Source organism: Mobula birostris, chromosome 31 (assembly GCF_030028105.1).
Source record: "Mobula birostris isolate sMobBir1 chromosome 31, sMobBir1.hap1, whole genome shotgun sequence".
Taxonomy (NCBI): Eukaryota; Metazoa; Chordata; class Chondrichthyes; order Myliobatiformes; family Myliobatidae; genus Mobula; species Mobula birostris.
The window spans coordinates 5,059,202-5,077,698 of NC_092400.1; the positions used below are offsets into that span (position 1 = coordinate 5,059,202).

Here is an 18,497-nt window from a genome sequence, read left to right on the forward strand (position 1 = left end):
TCTGTATTTCATTTAAATATGCAAATTAGAACACTACCATTACTACTACAGTATTATAAAACTATGTATCTGTGCCTAATAATTATCAACAGAGGAATTCTTTTGATTTCCTGTAAATGAACAAAATCAGTACAGGCACCTAATGCAGATAATGGACCACCTTCATTGCCTTCCTGCATGAAGCAGTGTCATAGTCCAATAATAAATTTCCTGGCGTCATCACTAGTTCAAGTTCAGATGTGTCATCTTCAACACTTTCCTGGTCTTCATATTTTCTGCCTTGGTGTTTGATACAATGTTCTCAATGATTGCATCCTCCAAGTCTTCACTGCTTTTTGAATCAGTGCCTATTGACCCAAATTGCCCATTGGAGCAACGGGTCAACGGCAGATGCCATCTCTCTGGCCCTATATTCCTCCTTAGAACACCTGGAGAATAAAGACGCATACGTAAGACTCCTTTTCATTGACTACAGCTCTGCCTTTAATACCATCATGCCAAATAAACTGATTCCTAAGCTCCGGAACCTGGGCCTTAGCACTCAGATCTGTAGCTGGATCTTCAACTTCCTCACAGACAGGACCCAGGCTGTAAAAATAGGGGACAAGCTCTCCTCTACAATCACTCTGAGCACTGGTGCCCCACAAAGCTGTGTACTCAGCCCCCTGCTGTACTCACTGTACACCCATGATTGTGTAGCCAAGTTTCCATCAAACTCAATATATGTTTGCTGATGACACAACAATTGTAGGCCGTATCTTGGGTAATGATGAGTTTGAGTACAGAGAGGAAATTAAGAACCTGGTGGCATGGTGCGAAGACAATAACCTATCCCTCAATGTCAGCAAGACGAGGGAATTGGTTGTTGACTTCCGAAGGAGTAGCAGACTGCACGACCCAATTTACATCGGTGGTGCACAAGTGGAACAGGTCAAAAGCTTTAAGTTCCTAGGGGTCAATATCACAAATGACCTGACTTGGACCAACCAAGCAGAATCCACTGCCAAGAAGGCCCACCAGCACCTTCCTGAGAAAACTGAAGAAATTTGGCCTGTCCCCTAAAACCCTCACTAATTTTTATAGATGCACTGTAGAAAGCATTCTTCTAGGGTGCATCACAACCTGGTATGGAAGTTGTCCTGTCCAAGACCGGAAGAAGCTGCAGAAGTTGGTGAACACGGCACAGCACATCACACAAACCAAACTTCCGTCCTTGGACTCACTTTACACCGCACGCTGTCGGAGCAGTGCTGCCAGGATAATCAAGGACACGACCCACCCAGCCAACACACTTTTCGTCCCTCTTCCCTCCGGGAGAAGGCTCAGGAGCTTGAAGGCTCGTACAGACAGATTTGGGAACAACTTCTTTCCAAATGTGATAAGACTGCTAAACGGATCCTGACCCGGATCTGGACTGTACCCTCCAAATATCTGGATCTGCCTCTTGGTTTTCTTTGCAGTACCTTACTTTCCATTTTCTATTTTCTATTTAGATTAGATTAGATTAGATTATGAGGACACGCAGTCCTCTTTTATTGTCATTTAGTAATGCATGTTTTAAGAAATGATAGTGTTTCTCCAGAATGATATCACAGAAACACATGACAAACCGACTGAAAAACTGACAAAAACCACATAATTATAACATATTGTTACAACAGTGCAAAGCAATACCGTAATTTGATAAAGAACAGACCATGGGCATGGTAAAACGTCTCAAAGTCTTTCGAAAGTCCCATCATCTCACGCAGACGATGAACCTCCAGTGCTGCAAACTTACCAATGCAGCATCCTGGAAGCATCGGACCACAGTCCGACTCTGAGTCCGTCCGAAAACTCGAGCCTCCAACCAGCTCTCCGACACCAAGCACCATCTCTGCGGAGCGCTTCGACCCCGGCAATAGGCAATAGGCAAAGCCGAGGATTTGGGGCCTTCCCCTCCGGAGATTCTTGATCGCACAGTAGCAACGGCAGTGAAGCGGGCATTTCAGAAGTTTCTCCAGGTGTTCCTCCGTGCTTCTCACGTCTGTCTCCATCAAATCAGGATTGTGCACGGCTCCCTAGTTAACACATACGATATCCTTTGGAACGGCCGCGCGCGCTGCGTCATGCCGCCATCTTCTCCTCCCTCAGTAGGTAATTAATAATTTATGATTTAAATTTTTAATATTTACTATTGATTTGTACTCCAGGGAGCGGGAAGCGCAGAATCAAATATCGCTGTGATGATTGTATGTTCTAGTATCAATTGTTTGGCGACAATGAAGTATAAATAGATAACACAAAACAAGCATACTCAATTGACACAAGTTAGAAACTGTTTGTCACCAATCTCCTGTCCCGATTAAGCAGCAGAGTGTCCCAAGTAAGTAAAGGGAATCCTGGCTATTTTCTTGATTAGTTTTTGAGTTGTGCCAAATGAGGAGCTCCCCCGTTTAACTAATGGCCCAATTAAGTAGAATCCACTTTATAAGTGGAGGACATTGATGTACAGAGGGATCTTGGGGTCTAAGTCCATAGCTCCTTGAAATTGACAACACATGTAGATAATGCATTAAAGTTGTTGAATAGCATACTTTACTTCATCAGTCAGGGCACTGAATATAAAAGTATGCGTCAGGACGTTGCATAAAACTTTGGCTAGGTTGCATCTCGAGTATTGTGTTCTGTTCTGATCACCATATTGCAGGAAGAACGTGGAGGCTTTGGAAACAGTGCTGAATAGGTTCATTGAGTTGTTGCTTGTATTAAAAAGCATTAGCTATGAGTCAGTTCTCCAGCATTTTGTGTGTGCTGAATTTCAAGGTTCTGCATAGCAAAGGGTATTTTCATGGTGAAGATGGTATCTTGTTTCGATGAGAACCATTTGGTGGTCACTTCCACTGATCCTTTCGTGGAAAGGTGCATCTGTGACAAGTAGACTGGTAAGGTTGAAATCAGGTATATTTCTCCTTCTTGCCTGTTCCCTTGTATGTTGAATTTGCTAGAAGTCAGCCTCAAGTAACACGTAGTCATATCAGGGCATTACTTTTAAGGAAACAACTAAGTCTGAGCCTTGATGGCCACTGCAGCTCGGTGCCTTTTAGATAGGAAGGCTCACTTCCTCCCACCTCAATCTCACACTCCCCAACAAAATTTAAGAGTTGGAAGATGCTGTAATCTTGAGCAAGTTTGATGATCATCAACAACCATCCTTCTGACCTCATGGCCTCCACACCAATATCAGCATCCATGTACATGAAACTAGGTACCAAGAAAATAATCAAGCAGCCTAATAAACTATTTTATACCTGAAAAGTTATCCTAAAATGTAGTTGCAGCCATGCACAACCTGACTTGGATTATTACTAATATATCGTAAGAAATTCTTGGCAATATATCTTGGGAGGAATAAGGTTGTCCTAAAATAATGCTGTCTAGATTTATCAATATGAATTTTGGACTCCAAAATTTTAATTTTGAGATTGGACCATCCAGTCTTGGGTTGTTTTTAATTTAAGAGATTAAAGAATTTAATCAGTTTTTGAGCAATTGTGGGAAACCATTGGGGTAAAGAGAAGTAAAAGTTTGGCTCAGTATTTGAAACTAAGGGGCACAGCTTAAATAATAGGACCAAGCCTTTTAGAAGGAAAATTTTGTATCTAAAAGGAGTTTGTTATGGTCTTTAGCAAAAAGAGAAGAGACATTGGACTTGTGTAGGTAAGTTAAAGGTCAGTGGTAATCTCACTGAATGAAGGAATAGGCTCAATAGTTTGTTACAGAAATGATGGGTGGCTCACTATTCTTTGTTTTGTAAAACAGTGCATTGTCAGCAGTTCTTGGAGGTTTTGATTTTAGGTGTGCATGTATACCTGAAGTGTCATTTAACATTGGTAAATAGCTGTGGAAAATGCCATGTAGTAGTTTAAAAAAAACCTTGTGCACTGAGCAAATTGTCATTGTTATACCAAAGCATATCATGAGCAAAACTTGCAATTGACTATCAATGTTATTAGTGGAAATGTAGAATTAATAAACCACTATTGTTATCACCATGTTATTATTAATGTACTGCAATACAGATTATTGACTTCACTTTAACCATCTACACTATAATACATGACAGGATATTTATAAATGCTTGTCTCTGCCACCGTCTTTATCGTATGTGGTTTAATCACTTAGAATTGCATCTAGTCTACCTCAACTAGTTTCCATTATCTATCTAAATGCCCTTCTTCCCTGTAACCTGCTCTTACCTATTTGTCCAGTTACCTTGCTTCTTTCTTGCCTCATCTCTCCACCACTCTTCATCGTCCTCTATTTGTCCCTTCCCACATTTTCACATGTATACAGGTTTCCCCCGCCATCCGAAGGTAGAGCGTTCCTATGAAACGGTTCGTAAGCCGGAATGTTGTAAAGCGAAGAAGCAATTACCATTTATTTATATGGGAAAATCTTGTGAGCATTCGCAGACCCAAAAGTAACCTACCAAATCATGCCAAATAACACATAAAACCTAAAATAACAGTAACATATAGTAAAAGCAGGAATGATATGATAAATACACAACCTATATAAAGTAGAAATACTTTTCCACAATCATTGCCGGCACTGTTCTCCGTAGCGAAAATCTCACGCAAGCATTCTTGGCAGAAAATCTTGCGCAAGTGCCCTCGGCAAAAACACTCTCCCCAGTAACCTTTAAGCCATGAAGCTGCCAAATCATACCAAATAATACGTAAAAATACACAGCCTGTATAAAGTAGAAATAATGTATGTACAGTGTAGTATCACTTACGGGAATCGGGAAGACAGCTTGCCAAGCACACTGGTAATGGTGTGTTACGCTGAGTCGTCGGAGTTTGGGTGGTGCAGTGGCCCCCATCCTCCGGGCCGCTGACCGATACCGATCTGCGGAGAATGCAGTGGTACCCGGGAGGCACACAGCACATCTTTAAGGGAAAAAAGCCAAAATAAACATACTAATTAATTAGGTGCTGCCCGGCACGTAATTGTTGGCCCAGATCAGAGGGGATTGCCGATTGCGTTGCCTCTGATCTGGGCCGACAATTACGTGCTGGGCGGCACCTAATTAATTAGCATGTTTATTTCGGCTTTTTTTCTTAAAGATGTGCTGTGTGCCTCCTGGCTACCGCTGCATTCTCCGCAAATCGGTATCTGTCCGCGGCCTGAGAGTCGGGGTGGTGGGACACTGGGGTGTCATCTCATCGTCGTCTGTTTCCATTAGGGCAGGCAGCTCATCTTCTCCTATGACTGTTTGCCTCGATGTCAGAGGTCGAGGTTCATCGTCTGCTGTGGCTGATGTGGAAGGCTTGCTTGACTGCTGAGCCTCGCGCATTTTTCTATCATACAGTTCTTTGTAAGGACTCAAACCATCCTGCAAATATCCCCTAAACCTACGTACCCTTTCAAAATTAAAGTCGTACTTTATCATTGCAGTGAAAATCTCATGCAGTTGCTTCACGTTCAGTTCGCTACTGCATTCAGTTTCGATTGTTATCCTTTCCTCTTCCAATTGCATCAGCTCTTCATCTATCAGTTCTCGGTCATGGGATACCAAAACTTCTTCAACATCGTCTTCGTCAACTTCCACAAGCCAAACTCACTTTGTCCTTACTTCATTCACCACGATCGAAATGCTTAATTATGTCTAGTTTTATGCTAAGTGTAACACCCTTACGAGTTCTTTCAGGCTTTTCCGATACCTTAGAACTCATCTTGCAAACGGCTGCTCACAGGCACGTGTTTAAGCAATGCCGGCGAGAATGCTGTTCCGAATCCAGGGGACAGCGCCTGCTCAGGGCGCGCACTGCTTTTCCCCGTGTGCTGCCTTTCTTCGTAACAGTGAAAACAGCTTCTGTTAGCGAAAACGGGGAACTAATGTAGGTCTCTCGTAACAGTGAGGTTTCGTAAAGCGAACATTCGAAAAGCAGGGGACACCTGTATTAAAAAAAATTCCACTTTGATATTTTTGAAGCATTTCACACTAAATTAGCAAACTCCCCTCTCTGCCCTGCTGCCAACCATTTACCCCCTCCCCATCCCCACCCTTATTGTAATGTGAGCCAAAGGTGTTTCTTCAGTTACTGTTTAACTGGAGGAATGCTAAACTTAACCAAGGCTGAATATTAGGCATTCTTGGAACAGACAGGAATTGGAGATTGAGAAATAGTAGGGATGTAGAACTTTGCAAGATAGTGATGTGCTGGGGATGCTGTATTGCTCAACACAGACTGCACCATTAATCCAACAAGATGTTCAGCTCTTTTCCCATGTGCTGCTCAAAATTCATAATCAAATCTGACTGATGAACATTAAACCACAGGCCATGCACTTGCCAGATGCTGCTCTTTATTTGTGAATTATTATGGGGATCAAGGATAATGCCACTCTTCTCCCCCAACAACCATCAACCCTCTTTACTAGGCAGAAGCACAAAGCCATTCATTTTGCTGTTTACAGTTTACTTGTTCACTAGATTTTCTAATTGTGCCCTATGTACCTTGATAATAAATTTTACTTTGTGACTTTGAATTTTAGTTGCACCTGATTCTTAAGATATAGATTAAATAGGACTGAATATTCAAAGACCTTAGTTTCAAAATGATCTTATTGTTTCCATGGCAACATTAGATTTTTGCTTTGAAGTAAAGGGTGATGTTTTTCAGATTTGTTTTCACTCTCATACAGCCTATTGAAACTTAATTAAGAAGCATGATTAGTTCTGGCAGATTTACTATAATTGAACAAATTTATTGAAAAATATCATTTGTAATCAAAACAAAATGAATGTACAACTTGGTTTACATGTCTATTTTATTTTATGTATTCTATTTTTACCCTTTTTCTTTTACAGGGTAGAATTTACAGTTGGAGACAAGCCTGTGAATAGTTTCAGAATGATTGAAAGACATTACTTCAGGGAGAAGCTGTTGAAGAGTTTTGATTTTGACTTTGGATTCTGTATTCCTAACAGCAGAAATACGTGCGAGCACATATACGAATTCCCTCAACTTTCTGAAGAAATTAGTATGTATTTTTAGTTTTTACAATCAGAATCACCGGCATGTGACATAAAATTTGTTAATTTAGCAGTAACGGTTCAATGCAATGCATAATATAGAAGAAAAATTAAAAATAATAATAAATGAAAAAATTATAATGATAAATAAATAATGGTATACGTATATTAAATAGATTTTAAAAACGTGTATTTTTTTTGTAAAAAGTGAGGTAGTGTCCAAGGTTTCAATGTCCGTTTAGGAGTCAGATGGCAAAAGAGAAGAAGCTGTTCCTGAATCGCTGAGTGTATGCCTTCAGGCTTCCTTACCTCCTACCTGATGGTAAAAGTGAGAAAAGGGCATGCCCTGGGTGCTGGATGTCCTTAATGGACGTTGCCTTACTGAGACACTGCTCCCTGAGGATTTCCTGGGTACTTTGTTGGCTTGTACCCAAGATGGAGCTGACTAGATTTACAACCTTCTGCAGCTTCTCTCAGTCCTGTGCAGTAGCCTCCCCCCGCCCCCCCATACCAGACAGTGATGCAGCCTGTCAGAATGCTCTCCATGGTACAACTATAGAAATTTTTGAGTGTATTTGTTGACATGCCAAATCTTTTAAAACTCCTAATGAAGTATAGCTGTATAGCTGCTGTCTTGCCTTCTTTATAACTGCATCAATATGTTGGAACCAGGTTAGATTCTCAGAGATCTTGACACCCAGGAACTTGAAACTGCTCACTTTCTCCACTTCTGATCCCTATATGAGGATTGGTATGTATTCCTTCGTCTTACCCTTCCTGAAGTCCATGATCAGCTCTTTCGTCTTACTGAAGTTGAGTGCCAGGTTGTTGCTGTGGCACCACTCTACGAGTTGGCATGTCTCACTCCTGTACTCCCTCTTGTCACCACCTGAGGTTCTACCAATAATGGGTGTATCAGCAGCAGATTTATAGATGGTACTTGAGCTATGCCTAGCCACACAGTCATGTGTATATAGAAAGTAGAGCAGTGGGCTAAGCACACACCCCTGAGGTGCGCCAGTGTTGATCATCAGCAAAGAGGATGTGTTATCACCAATCCGCACGGACTGTGGTCTTCCAGTTAGGAAGTCGAGGATCCATTTGAAGCGGGAGGTACAGAGTCCCAGGTTCTGCAACTTCTCAATCAGGATTGTGGGAATGATGCTATTAAATGCTGAGCTATAGATGATGAACAGCATCCTGACATAGGTGTTTGTGTTGTCCAGGTGGTCTAAAGCCATATGGAGAGCCACTGAGATTGTGTCTGCCACTGATCTATTGTGGCGATAGGCAAATTGCAGTGGGTCTAGGTCCTTGCTGAGGCAGGAGTTCAGTCTAGTCATGATCAACCTCTCAAAGTATTTCATCACTGTCAATGTGAGTGCTACCGGGTGATAGTCGTTAAGGCAGCCCACATTATTCTTCTTTGGCACTGGTATGATTGTTGTCTTTTTGAAGCAAGTGGGAACTTCTGACCGTAGCAGCGAGAGGTTGAAAATGTCCTTGAATACTCCCGCTAGTTGGTTGATACAGGTTTTCAGAGCCTTACCAGGTACTCCAATGGGACCTTCTGCCTTGCGGTGGTTCACTCTCTTTAAAGACAATTAACATCGGCCTCTGAGACCAATCACAGGGTCATTAGGTGCAGCAGGGATCTTCACAGCTGTAGTTGTGTTTTCCCTTTCAAAGCAGCATAGAAGGCATTGAGTTCATCTGGTAGTGAAGCATTGTTGCCATTCATGCTATTGGGTTTCACTTTGTAGGAAGTAATGTCTTGCCATAGTTGCCGTGCATCCGATGTCACTTCCAACCTCGTTCGAAATTGTCTCTTCACCCTTGAAATAGCCCTCCGCAAATCATACCTGGTTTTCTGGTACAGGCCGGACATGAATGCCACAGATCTAGCCTTCAGCAGACGACATACCTCCTGGTTCGTCCACAGCTTTCACACTCTCATCCACACAGGTTTTAATGAAGTCGGTAACTACCGCAGTATACTCATCCAGGTTCAAAGATGAATCCCTGAATACAGTCCAGTCCAGTCCAGCAATTCAAAGCAGTCCTGTAGGCGTTCCTGTGCTTCCCTTGTCCATGCTTCTTGTCCTCACTACTGGTGCTGCAGTCTTCAGTCTCTGCTGACATTCAGGGAGTAGAAGTACAGCTAGGTGATCAGACTTCCCGAAGTGAGGGCGTGGAATAGCATGGTAGGCATTCTTGATGGTGGTGTAGCAATAGTCCAGTGTGTTTTTTCCTTTGGTATTGCAAGTGATCTGTTAATGGTAATTGCTTAGCGATTTTTTTTCAGATTGGCCTGGTTAAAATCTCCCAAAACGATGGTGAAGGCATTAGGATGCGCTGTTTCGTGCATGTTGATCCCATTGCTCAGATCATCTAAAGCCTGCTTGACATTGGCCTGAGGTGGAATGTATACCTCTACCAAAATGAGCCCAGAGAATTCCCGTGGTAGGTAAAAAGGACGGCACTTAACTGCTAGATATTCCAGGTCTGATGAATAGAACTGGGACAGCACAGGTATACTTGTGCACCAGGAAAAGTTGATCATGAGGCATACTCCTCCACCTCTGCTTTTGAGAGACTATAGATCTATCTTGACGGTGTATAGTAAACCCGTTGATCTGAATCAGTGCATCTGGTACAGAAGGGGTTAACCAGGATTCCATGAAACAAAGGACACATGCAGTCCTAATTTCCCTCTGACTCAGCACCCTGGCTCTGAGATCTTCAATTTTATTCACCAGAGACTGCACACTTGCCAGCAAGATAGATTTAGAGATACTGCTCGGTAACAGGCCCTTCTGGCCCAGTGAGTCTGCACCACCCCGTTACAGCCTTGTGACTAATTAACCTACTAACCCAGGCATCTTTGGAGTTTTAGAGGAAACTGAAGCACCCAGAGAAACCCCTGCAGTCACGAGGAGAACACAGAAGCGGCAGCGGAATTTAACCCAGCCCATTAGTGCTATAATAGCATTATGCTAACTGCTTTGCTACTGTGCTGCCTAAATTTCTAAAAGCAAAATTGTTGATTAACCAGATTTATCTCAATTTTCTAGAAAGTGTTTGAATATCAGTTGTGTGCAGGGTTGGGTGTTTTTGTTTTATCGTCACCCAAGGTTTGAGAGTCTTAATATTAGGGGCATAGGTTTAGGGTGGAAGGGGATATATTTAAAAGGGACCTGGAGGGTAACTTTTTCATGGAAAGGGTACGAAGTATATGGAACAAGCTGTCCAAGGAAGTGATTGAGATGGATACAATGCAGTCACTTGAGAAGCACTATAAGTACATGAAGGGGTTCGACTTGGAGGGATGAATGCTGAACACATGAAATGGGGACCAGCTGGTTGGTACCTGGTCAGCATGGACTCGGAGGGCTGAAGAACCTGTATCCATGCTGTATTACTGTATGACGCCATAAGTGAATAAGCTTGGTAACTGAAGTTGAAATGACCTGGGATCTGAAGAGGATCTGCCATTGGTCACTTCCTTGCCACCAATCCAAAAACCTTGTTGGAGCCAAGTTGTGGTACTGTATTGTGACAAAAAAGAATGAAAGTGTCAAGGTGATGTTTCATTGGTGCTTGATTTCAATCCACGCTGAGATTGGGTCTATTATGATCACAAGTTTGCTCCAGTGCCCTCTTAATGAAAACAAAGCTTAGTGACTTTTTTTTAAAAGAAAAAAGAAAAAGGCTTTCTGTCGTTGCCTTTGCTGGTCTTTGCATTTTTCTTGGAGTTAGAATGTGGTGAAAATCATGTCCATCGTGCTGCTATGAAATTGGAATCCACTTTGTGATTTGGGGAGAACTTTGGCCACTGGAAGAAAATTGAGGGTTTATGACAATGATAACTTTCCCTGTGATAGAAGGCACAGCCCATTGTAGTTACTGAAATTGGATTTGTGTCATTTCATGAAATACTTGAGCTCCCCAACATATTATCTCCTCTCAGACATTATGAAGTGAGCTTTTGAGTCTGTGACTAACATTAATTTCCATGAAATTTCAGAAGTTCAGTAGGTTTACAGCTGTATTTTATTTTGGCAGAATTATTATTTTCCAAATGGCAAGACTGGACCAAATAGTTTGCTAGAACAGTTTATATGTACAGATTCAAGCAATTAGTGTAGTTTTGGCCGTTGGAATTGTAGGAGAGATTATGCAATCAAAGTAGTTGTACAATCATGCAAGCTTCCTATTTTGAAATAATACTATTGGAACTTTTTGCCTGTGGTTAACCAGATTTTTTTGGTGAAGTTCCTTTGCAGAGATTGCACGTAGTCTGTTAAAGAACAAAACTAATTAGCATAACTCCATTTGCAAATTTTGCTACTGAAATAACTCCAGGAATATTATCCTCATGAGTTTTGGAATATTTACCATGATATCCTTAATAGATGCAAAATTTATTTTCAATGGATTTCTAAAGCTGGTATAATTATTTGGAGCATTTCTTGAAAAATTTTAAATATGATTGAAAATTAAATTTGACCTTTAAGCTCCAGCCATTTTTGTTACGTTGGGTATTCTACTGGACCAGTACAGTAGCAGAGCACAATAATCTCTTATTGGTTCAGCAGATCTCATACAAGCATCATGGAAATCTATTAGTGTGAATAAGTAAGTTAAAACATTTTCTCTGTGACATGGGAGGACACCATTGTGTCTACATGGGTTTTCTGACAAGCCCATCAGTCTCATTCCCCCATAAGTTATTCTCTCGCACAGCCCTTGATTGGTCAGGGCATGAAAGGATACAGAGGGAAGACAGGAGATTGGACCTGAGAGGAAAATGGGATCAGCCACGATGAAATGGTGAAGCAGACTCCAATGGGCCAAATGGCCTGATTCTGCTCCTACATCTTATGGTCTAATGCCCATCAATAACTCCTGAGTTTCCTACTGCTCAGTCACACTGGGGGCAGTTTACTATAGTCAATTAATCTTTGGGAAGTGGAAGGAAACATAATAACCCTAGGGAAGTCATGTTGGCACAGGGAAAAGGTGCAAATTCCAAAAATGGCACCCAAGGTCTGAACTGTACTCTTGACTGCTGGAGCTGTGAGACAATTGAACTAGCCTGCTGCCCAAACATGGCATAGCACCAATAGGAAGGAGCAAAATGCCTAATTTTTTAAATGAATTTACTTTCTAAATTGTTCAAAACACTAAACATTTCACTTTTAAGTTTTCAGTGAGCTTTTATTACATTACCAACACTTGCTTTCTCTTTCTTTGCAGTCCAAGAGATGGTGGACAATCCTTATGATACACGGTCTGACAGTTTTTACTTTGTGGACAGCAAGCTGATCATGCACAACAAGGCAGATTATGCATACAATGGAGGACAGTAGTGAATCTGTGCACAATTTATATTTCTGCAACACCACCCATTCGGTCTAAGCTTGCACTGATAACGAAGAGGTTGGCTTTTTGGCTGGGTGAATGAATTACCTTTTATCATTTCTATGCATTCTGTACCAGAAGGAAATCGTTTGGTTAAGTTTATAAAGGTGATTCAGTTGGAAATTCCATCCCTCGATGTATGTATTGTTTACTATATCCTAAAATGAATGCCTAGTTGTGATGAAAGATTCCTCATAAGAGAAGTACATATATTTTTCTGTATTTATAGTCAAAGATTAATGCCACTGAGTTTGAACATGGCCTTGAACTATGTTCGAATAAGAGGGAGTTTGATTAGTGGTTCAAATAATTCCCCATTTAAACAAAAATGGTTGCAGGCTGCTGAGCCACTTTCTGTTACAGTGCACATTTTTCTAAAAAAAAAACAAAATCCATTTACTTTGTGACCACATTGCAGTACTTCAAATCTTCCATGGAGCAGTAAGTATCCAAGGCTGAACTTGAATATCTACATTGAATGTTACATATTTATCACCAGCTGGAGTTTAAGTCTTCTCAAACAATTAAATGAAAAGACTTGCAAAATTGTTTATTTTTACATTGAGGGGGGAAAGAATCTTAAAAATGTGGTTCTCCTGGTTTCTAGTTCAGACATTGTTTATCTTCTACTTTAAGGATCTGATCCTTTCTAAGTCTGAGTACTTTTTCATATTAATTGTTGAATGTGAGTAACAAAACAAGCACCATTGAAAGCTATTTAGAGCATTACTGAGAAATAGTTTTATGATAGTAGAAACTATTGTGGGCCACTGAAGGTTCGTGGTTTTATTTAATTTCCTTGTTTTCTCACATTGTTACAATCTTCAACCAGCAAAATAAAAATGACTTTCCTGTAGTTGACATATGAAAATACTATCTCAATTGTAGATTAAAGTTTGAAGTTTTGAAACAGAACTATAATATTTATTAGTTTTAATTTCCTATATATCTTGGAAAACACTGATATAATTCCGTGATGTCCTGTAGCGTAGCTCACAAGTCAGAAAAGTTGGTTATAGAGGATACAAAGAAGGTCAAGATGAGCTAAAATTTGCTCTTTAATTTAGCCAGTGTGACTGATTTCCATTTAATTCCATTGACATGACTTGAATGTATTTACCAGTGTTGGAAGTGATTATGTTAAAGGCATAAGTTAGATGAAACTGAAATCATTCATATTTAATTTCTGTCTGCTTTCAATCATAAAAGCTATCTCTGGCACACCATTTTGTATATTTTTAGTATATGTCTAAAACTTGAGACCAATTGTTAATTTTATAGTTTGCATCCTATAACAATACCTTTTTGATTGCTGCTAAATCTTTTATGGCTTGGCTAGTAGTAAAAAGCAGCTGTGAGTTTAAACCTGTGGGGTCTCAGAACTAATCACAGACTTTACAGGAATTCCACTTCTGATTTAAATTTCAGACTGCAAATTCCAGAAAAGTCTATTACCAGCATCTTTGCACTGGTATCAATCTGAACACAGAAAAATCTGATATTGTCTCCGTTTTATAGTCATAGATGAAAGAAGCTGCTTGGAATTGATAATGACAGTTGAGTCAAAGATTTGACTTAGTTAAAATATGTTGCTTGCATTTGGTCTGTGCACACTTTAAAATTTAGATGATACCTTGTCACTAGTGGGCACAGGAGTATTTGTTAAGGGTATTAGGAAAATTGTTTCATACCTGATTGATCTCGGAACATGCTGATAGTGCAATGCTGCTATCAGTATCTTTACCAGAATTAGTTTATCATCAAGTCATTGAAAAGTCAAAGTAGAGATGGAATGGTTAATTATTTCTTGGTAATTTAAAAACATTTTTAGTTTAAATTGTGATGTGAAGAACTTTCTCTGTGTGATTGAATGTTATCAATAGTTGAATATTATAATCTTCCACCATTGCATTGATAGTTTCCTTGAGACTTTTTTTCTGTTACTTCCATGCTAGTATGCATCAATGCCATTAGCACCTGCTTTTTAAAAAAATGTAAGCACAGCAAGAATTGCAATGGCTGATGTCCCTTGAGGCAAAATGTAAGTTCCTTTAGATATATTAGGTGCTTGGAATTCCACAAATCTTGGCAAAGTGTTGATTAAATTTCAGTTTTAATTTTCAAGTGTTCTTCCCTAATCTGTTTTACTATTTCTAATACTCAGCTACTCTTTACCCTCTCCTCCACCTCCGCCCCCATCATTTTCTTTTTCTGGCTTTTTCCCCTTCATTTCCACTACTAATGAAGGGTTGTATCCCAAAATGTCGACTGTTTATTCCCATCCATAGATGCTGCCTGACCTGCTGAGTACCACCAGCATTTTGTGCGATGCTCTGGATTTCCAGCATCTGCAGATCTCTTGTGTTTATGGCTGTTTCTATTTTTCTCTTGCTATCTTTTCACCATAGTTTTCAGCAAAAGAAAATTGTCCAAAGATCTAGCAAACACCACTGATAAAGAAACCATTAGGGAAGAGCTTGAATGTGTTTGATTGAAACTGATGAACCCAGGGTCTAAAATAGGACATGGTGAAGTTAGCTGGTTACTTTTTTTGATAGATAGAGAGGGAGCTAAAGGAAATAAGACTTCCTTTGTAGGAATTGGCAGATGAACTTTTGTTATTGATTTGGTTGTTTTCACTGGCCAATGGAAACTTGGATCTCATGGCTTGTGTGAATCTACACTTACATAGTTTCTGAGCACAGACTAACATTACTATGAGGGTAAATGTGTTTACATCTGGTAATAGATTTGGGTAGAGGTTATGAGTTAATTTTTGTTCAGTCATGCCTTTTGATGTACTAGACAAGCAAGGAATCACAGTAAATCTATTACATGTAATTTATCAAGAACCTTATTATTCTGTCAGCTGGTGTTCTTTGGTAGTTCTGCACCTTTTTGTGCTTTTAACTGTTCTGATTTCTGATCTACTTATGGCACGAAAATTTATGGATATTGTTTGTATTTCTAAGCTGTTAGCTGGCACTGCCACAAATCAGAGCAAGTGTATAAGCAGTTTTTTTTTGTTTTTACTATTAGTTGCTTTGTATAATATTAAATGTATACCTATAGTATCAGCACCTCTCGCCCCTTTTCAGTTAGCTGCCAACGTAATTTAAATTTTGAAACATTTATGAAAAATTGAAATGCCACTATCTGATACTTTTGCGGTTGCAATTGTACATTTCAATGGTTCAAAGGTTGCATTTAATATCGGAGAATGTATACAATATACAATCTGAAATTCTCACTCTCTGCAGACATCCTCAAAACAGAAGAAAAAGATCCCCAAAAAGAATGACAGAAAAAAATGTAAGAACCCTCAAATACCTGTATATCCCTCCATGCACGAGCAGCATCAACCCTCCCTCCACCCCCCTTCCACAACCACTATGCAAACAACAGCAAAGCCCCCAAAGAGAAAGCATGGTCTACAGTACATCAGAAACTAACTGTTCATTCCAACATTTCGACATCACACAGGTGCGCGTTCTCACCTCTCACTCTCGAGACAGATATCACTCCTTCCACAGTGAAAACCAAGACAGGCAGTCACTGTTTTGATGTTACAGTCAGTCTGAAGCATTTTTATTCTAGAGTTCCCTGACTCGAGAATTGTCAGCAAACTGTCACCATCAAGAGAGATCAGAGTCCAGAGGTCTTCATTTGGAAGTATTTGACATGCTTCCTAAAAGTCTTTCATCAGTTTGTAGTCTGTTTTGCTCGTCTTGCTCAATTTAACCTACAAATACAAGTTTGATGTGAATTGATGCACAATGTATTCTGATTTTCAATGTGGAGGGTTGGGTTCTTCTGTTTAGTTCTGCCAAGTTCCTACTACAAATTCTGTTCCAATGTTATCCCTTTCACCTTAAGTTTGTGTATTTTTTTCGATGTTAAAGTACTTCAATTGGTGCCACTTGCCACCTTCAAATCCCACCATAAGTTAGTGGATCCCCCACTGGGTCAGCTTTCTTTACCCGCCATGTTCTTAAAGAGAAAGCTGAAAATGCCAGAGTTGCTTTAATTTGAAGGTCTGTATTTATGAATTTTAAATTACAATTGTATGGTCAACCGCAAGTGAAATTATAGCAGGGACAGTAGTAATCAATTTTTTTCAGCTGTTAGTAAATGAATGTTATCTTTCTGTGTGTAGGTTGCCATTAGTTAACAGCATTTGTCTTTAAAAAAATGTCATTGTTTTACAGGTATGATATTGCAGTCCATTGCTGTATTTCTTTCTCCCCAGGTCCCTTTACATATTTTTCACTCTATCCCAGAAAAAAATTTTTTGTTCCACATTGCGGTAGATTTTTGTCTTCAGTTGATTATTAGAGTTCTTTTATTAATAAGAGACTTGATGTTTCACATTGCTTTTCATTTGGAGCCATATTGTGGCCTAAAAAAACTATTAATTGTTTTATTTACAATAGGAAAGCTTTGTAATTTTTACTCTTGAGAAACTGGAAAAGAGGTGGTGATACTTGCAATGTACTAATCCCTTGGACCAATTACTATTATGTAAATATGGAAACTTTGTTTGCAGTTTACAGGCTGTGATTCCTGAACTCCTCAAAAGCCTAAACAAGTTGAGCTGCATAGTTCTACTAGGAATATTAATTGGGTGAATAATGGAAGCAAAATAGAAAACAGTAATCCTTTGGATTACACTAAAACATTCCATTAAATGTGTTAACATCTAGAACTTAATACTTTTCCCATATTGGTTTCCTTTTTAATCTAATATCCACCACGGAAAATATAACCTGGCATCTAGCCTTCCATTTATATTAATGTATTGCATAAGCTTTCCTACGTTGCTTTAGAAATTGCAGAAACTAATAAAACTGAAGTCCTGATTGAGGAAAAAAATACTAAGATTACTTTCTCATTGGCAAGAAAAGTCCATCTGATATGTAATCATGTAAATTACCTTAAGTGTCTGAACATTTGGATCGTGACTTAGTCTTCATGTTATGTTTCCCAACTTCTGTCTCTGTGGCTCTAGGGTTGAAATGCAATGGAGGAATTGAAACCAGATTATTTGTTTTACTTTCTATTCTGAAAACCAATAACTCTGTTAAAGACCAACAAATGACTGGATTTCTTAAGTATAGTCAAATGTATCTGTGGATGCCTGGATGTGACTATTAGTGTTACTGAACTGTATTTTCATTGCTGACTCGGTGTTCATTGTCTTCTGAATAAATAGGGGTACATTAAGTGTTGTTGTTTCTCTGTTGAAGTTTCTATTGTACCAAAAGTCTCTACTGTGAAGTTCCCGTCCCTTGGCGTTTGCTGACAGAATTTGGATGCGATTGATTGTACCAACTTACATGAGTTAAAGCCATTGTATTTATCACTCATTGATCTGGATTCTCTGCAATGAAATTCAAGGTCTTCAAACTATACATAAATTTGAAAGCTCAAGTATTTTTTCATAAGCTATTTCCAAAAATACTTCTTAAAAACTAAAATGCTCATCTGAACAAAGCTCAGATACTGAAACGAATTGGAAATGCATGCAAAATATAGCAGTTTGTTAATTTTTCTTGGTGATGGTGTAATGGTTCTTGTATTTGCATACAAATCTATCTGTAATATTTTTGGTGTTTCACTCTTACACAGTTTACTTTTTCATTGTTTCACTGTTTCATCAAAACTTTGCCCATTCCATATTGGTACCAAATTGAAATGGTGATGTGAAATGTATTTTGGGGGCTTTTATGAAAGGTAATAAATGTCACTGAGTAAATTCTATATTTTTGAACAGCAATTTGTTTAATATTTTCACAGCAAATGTAAAATGCATACATTCATATCTGTGACTGGATGCTTTGTAATTGCATTAGAACGTTGAACTGTATTTTGTAACACCCTGTCAACAATTTTTCATGTTTTAAAGTGATAGGTGGCTTGTTTGTATAAAATGTTATTTTGTCACAACAGAATAGTAATAAAGATTTTTGATTTTCAAATTTGCATTTGCTAATTGTGATGCTAGCCTTTGGAGCCCTGAACATCTTACTACTCCTTCAGACAAAAACCA

General features: G+C 39.3%; 1 protein-coding gene across 1 annotated transcript in view; it reads left to right on the top strand.

The window, feature by feature from the left end:
* Nucleotides 1-18,426, top strand: part of unc119b (unc-119 lipid binding chaperone B) — a 64,246-nt gene extending 45,820 nt beyond the window's left edge. Inside the window, exons 4-5 of the mRNA XM_072247595.1 lie at nucleotides 6,860-7,032; nucleotides 12,284-18,426. Coding sequence (XP_072103696.1) covers nucleotides 6,860-7,032; nucleotides 12,284-12,396 — 286 coding nt within the window. The 3' untranslated portion in view covers nucleotides 12,397-18,426. The remainder of the gene's footprint in view (nucleotides 1-6,859; nucleotides 7,033-12,283) is intronic.
* Nucleotides 18,427-18,497: the final 71 nt, after the last annotated feature.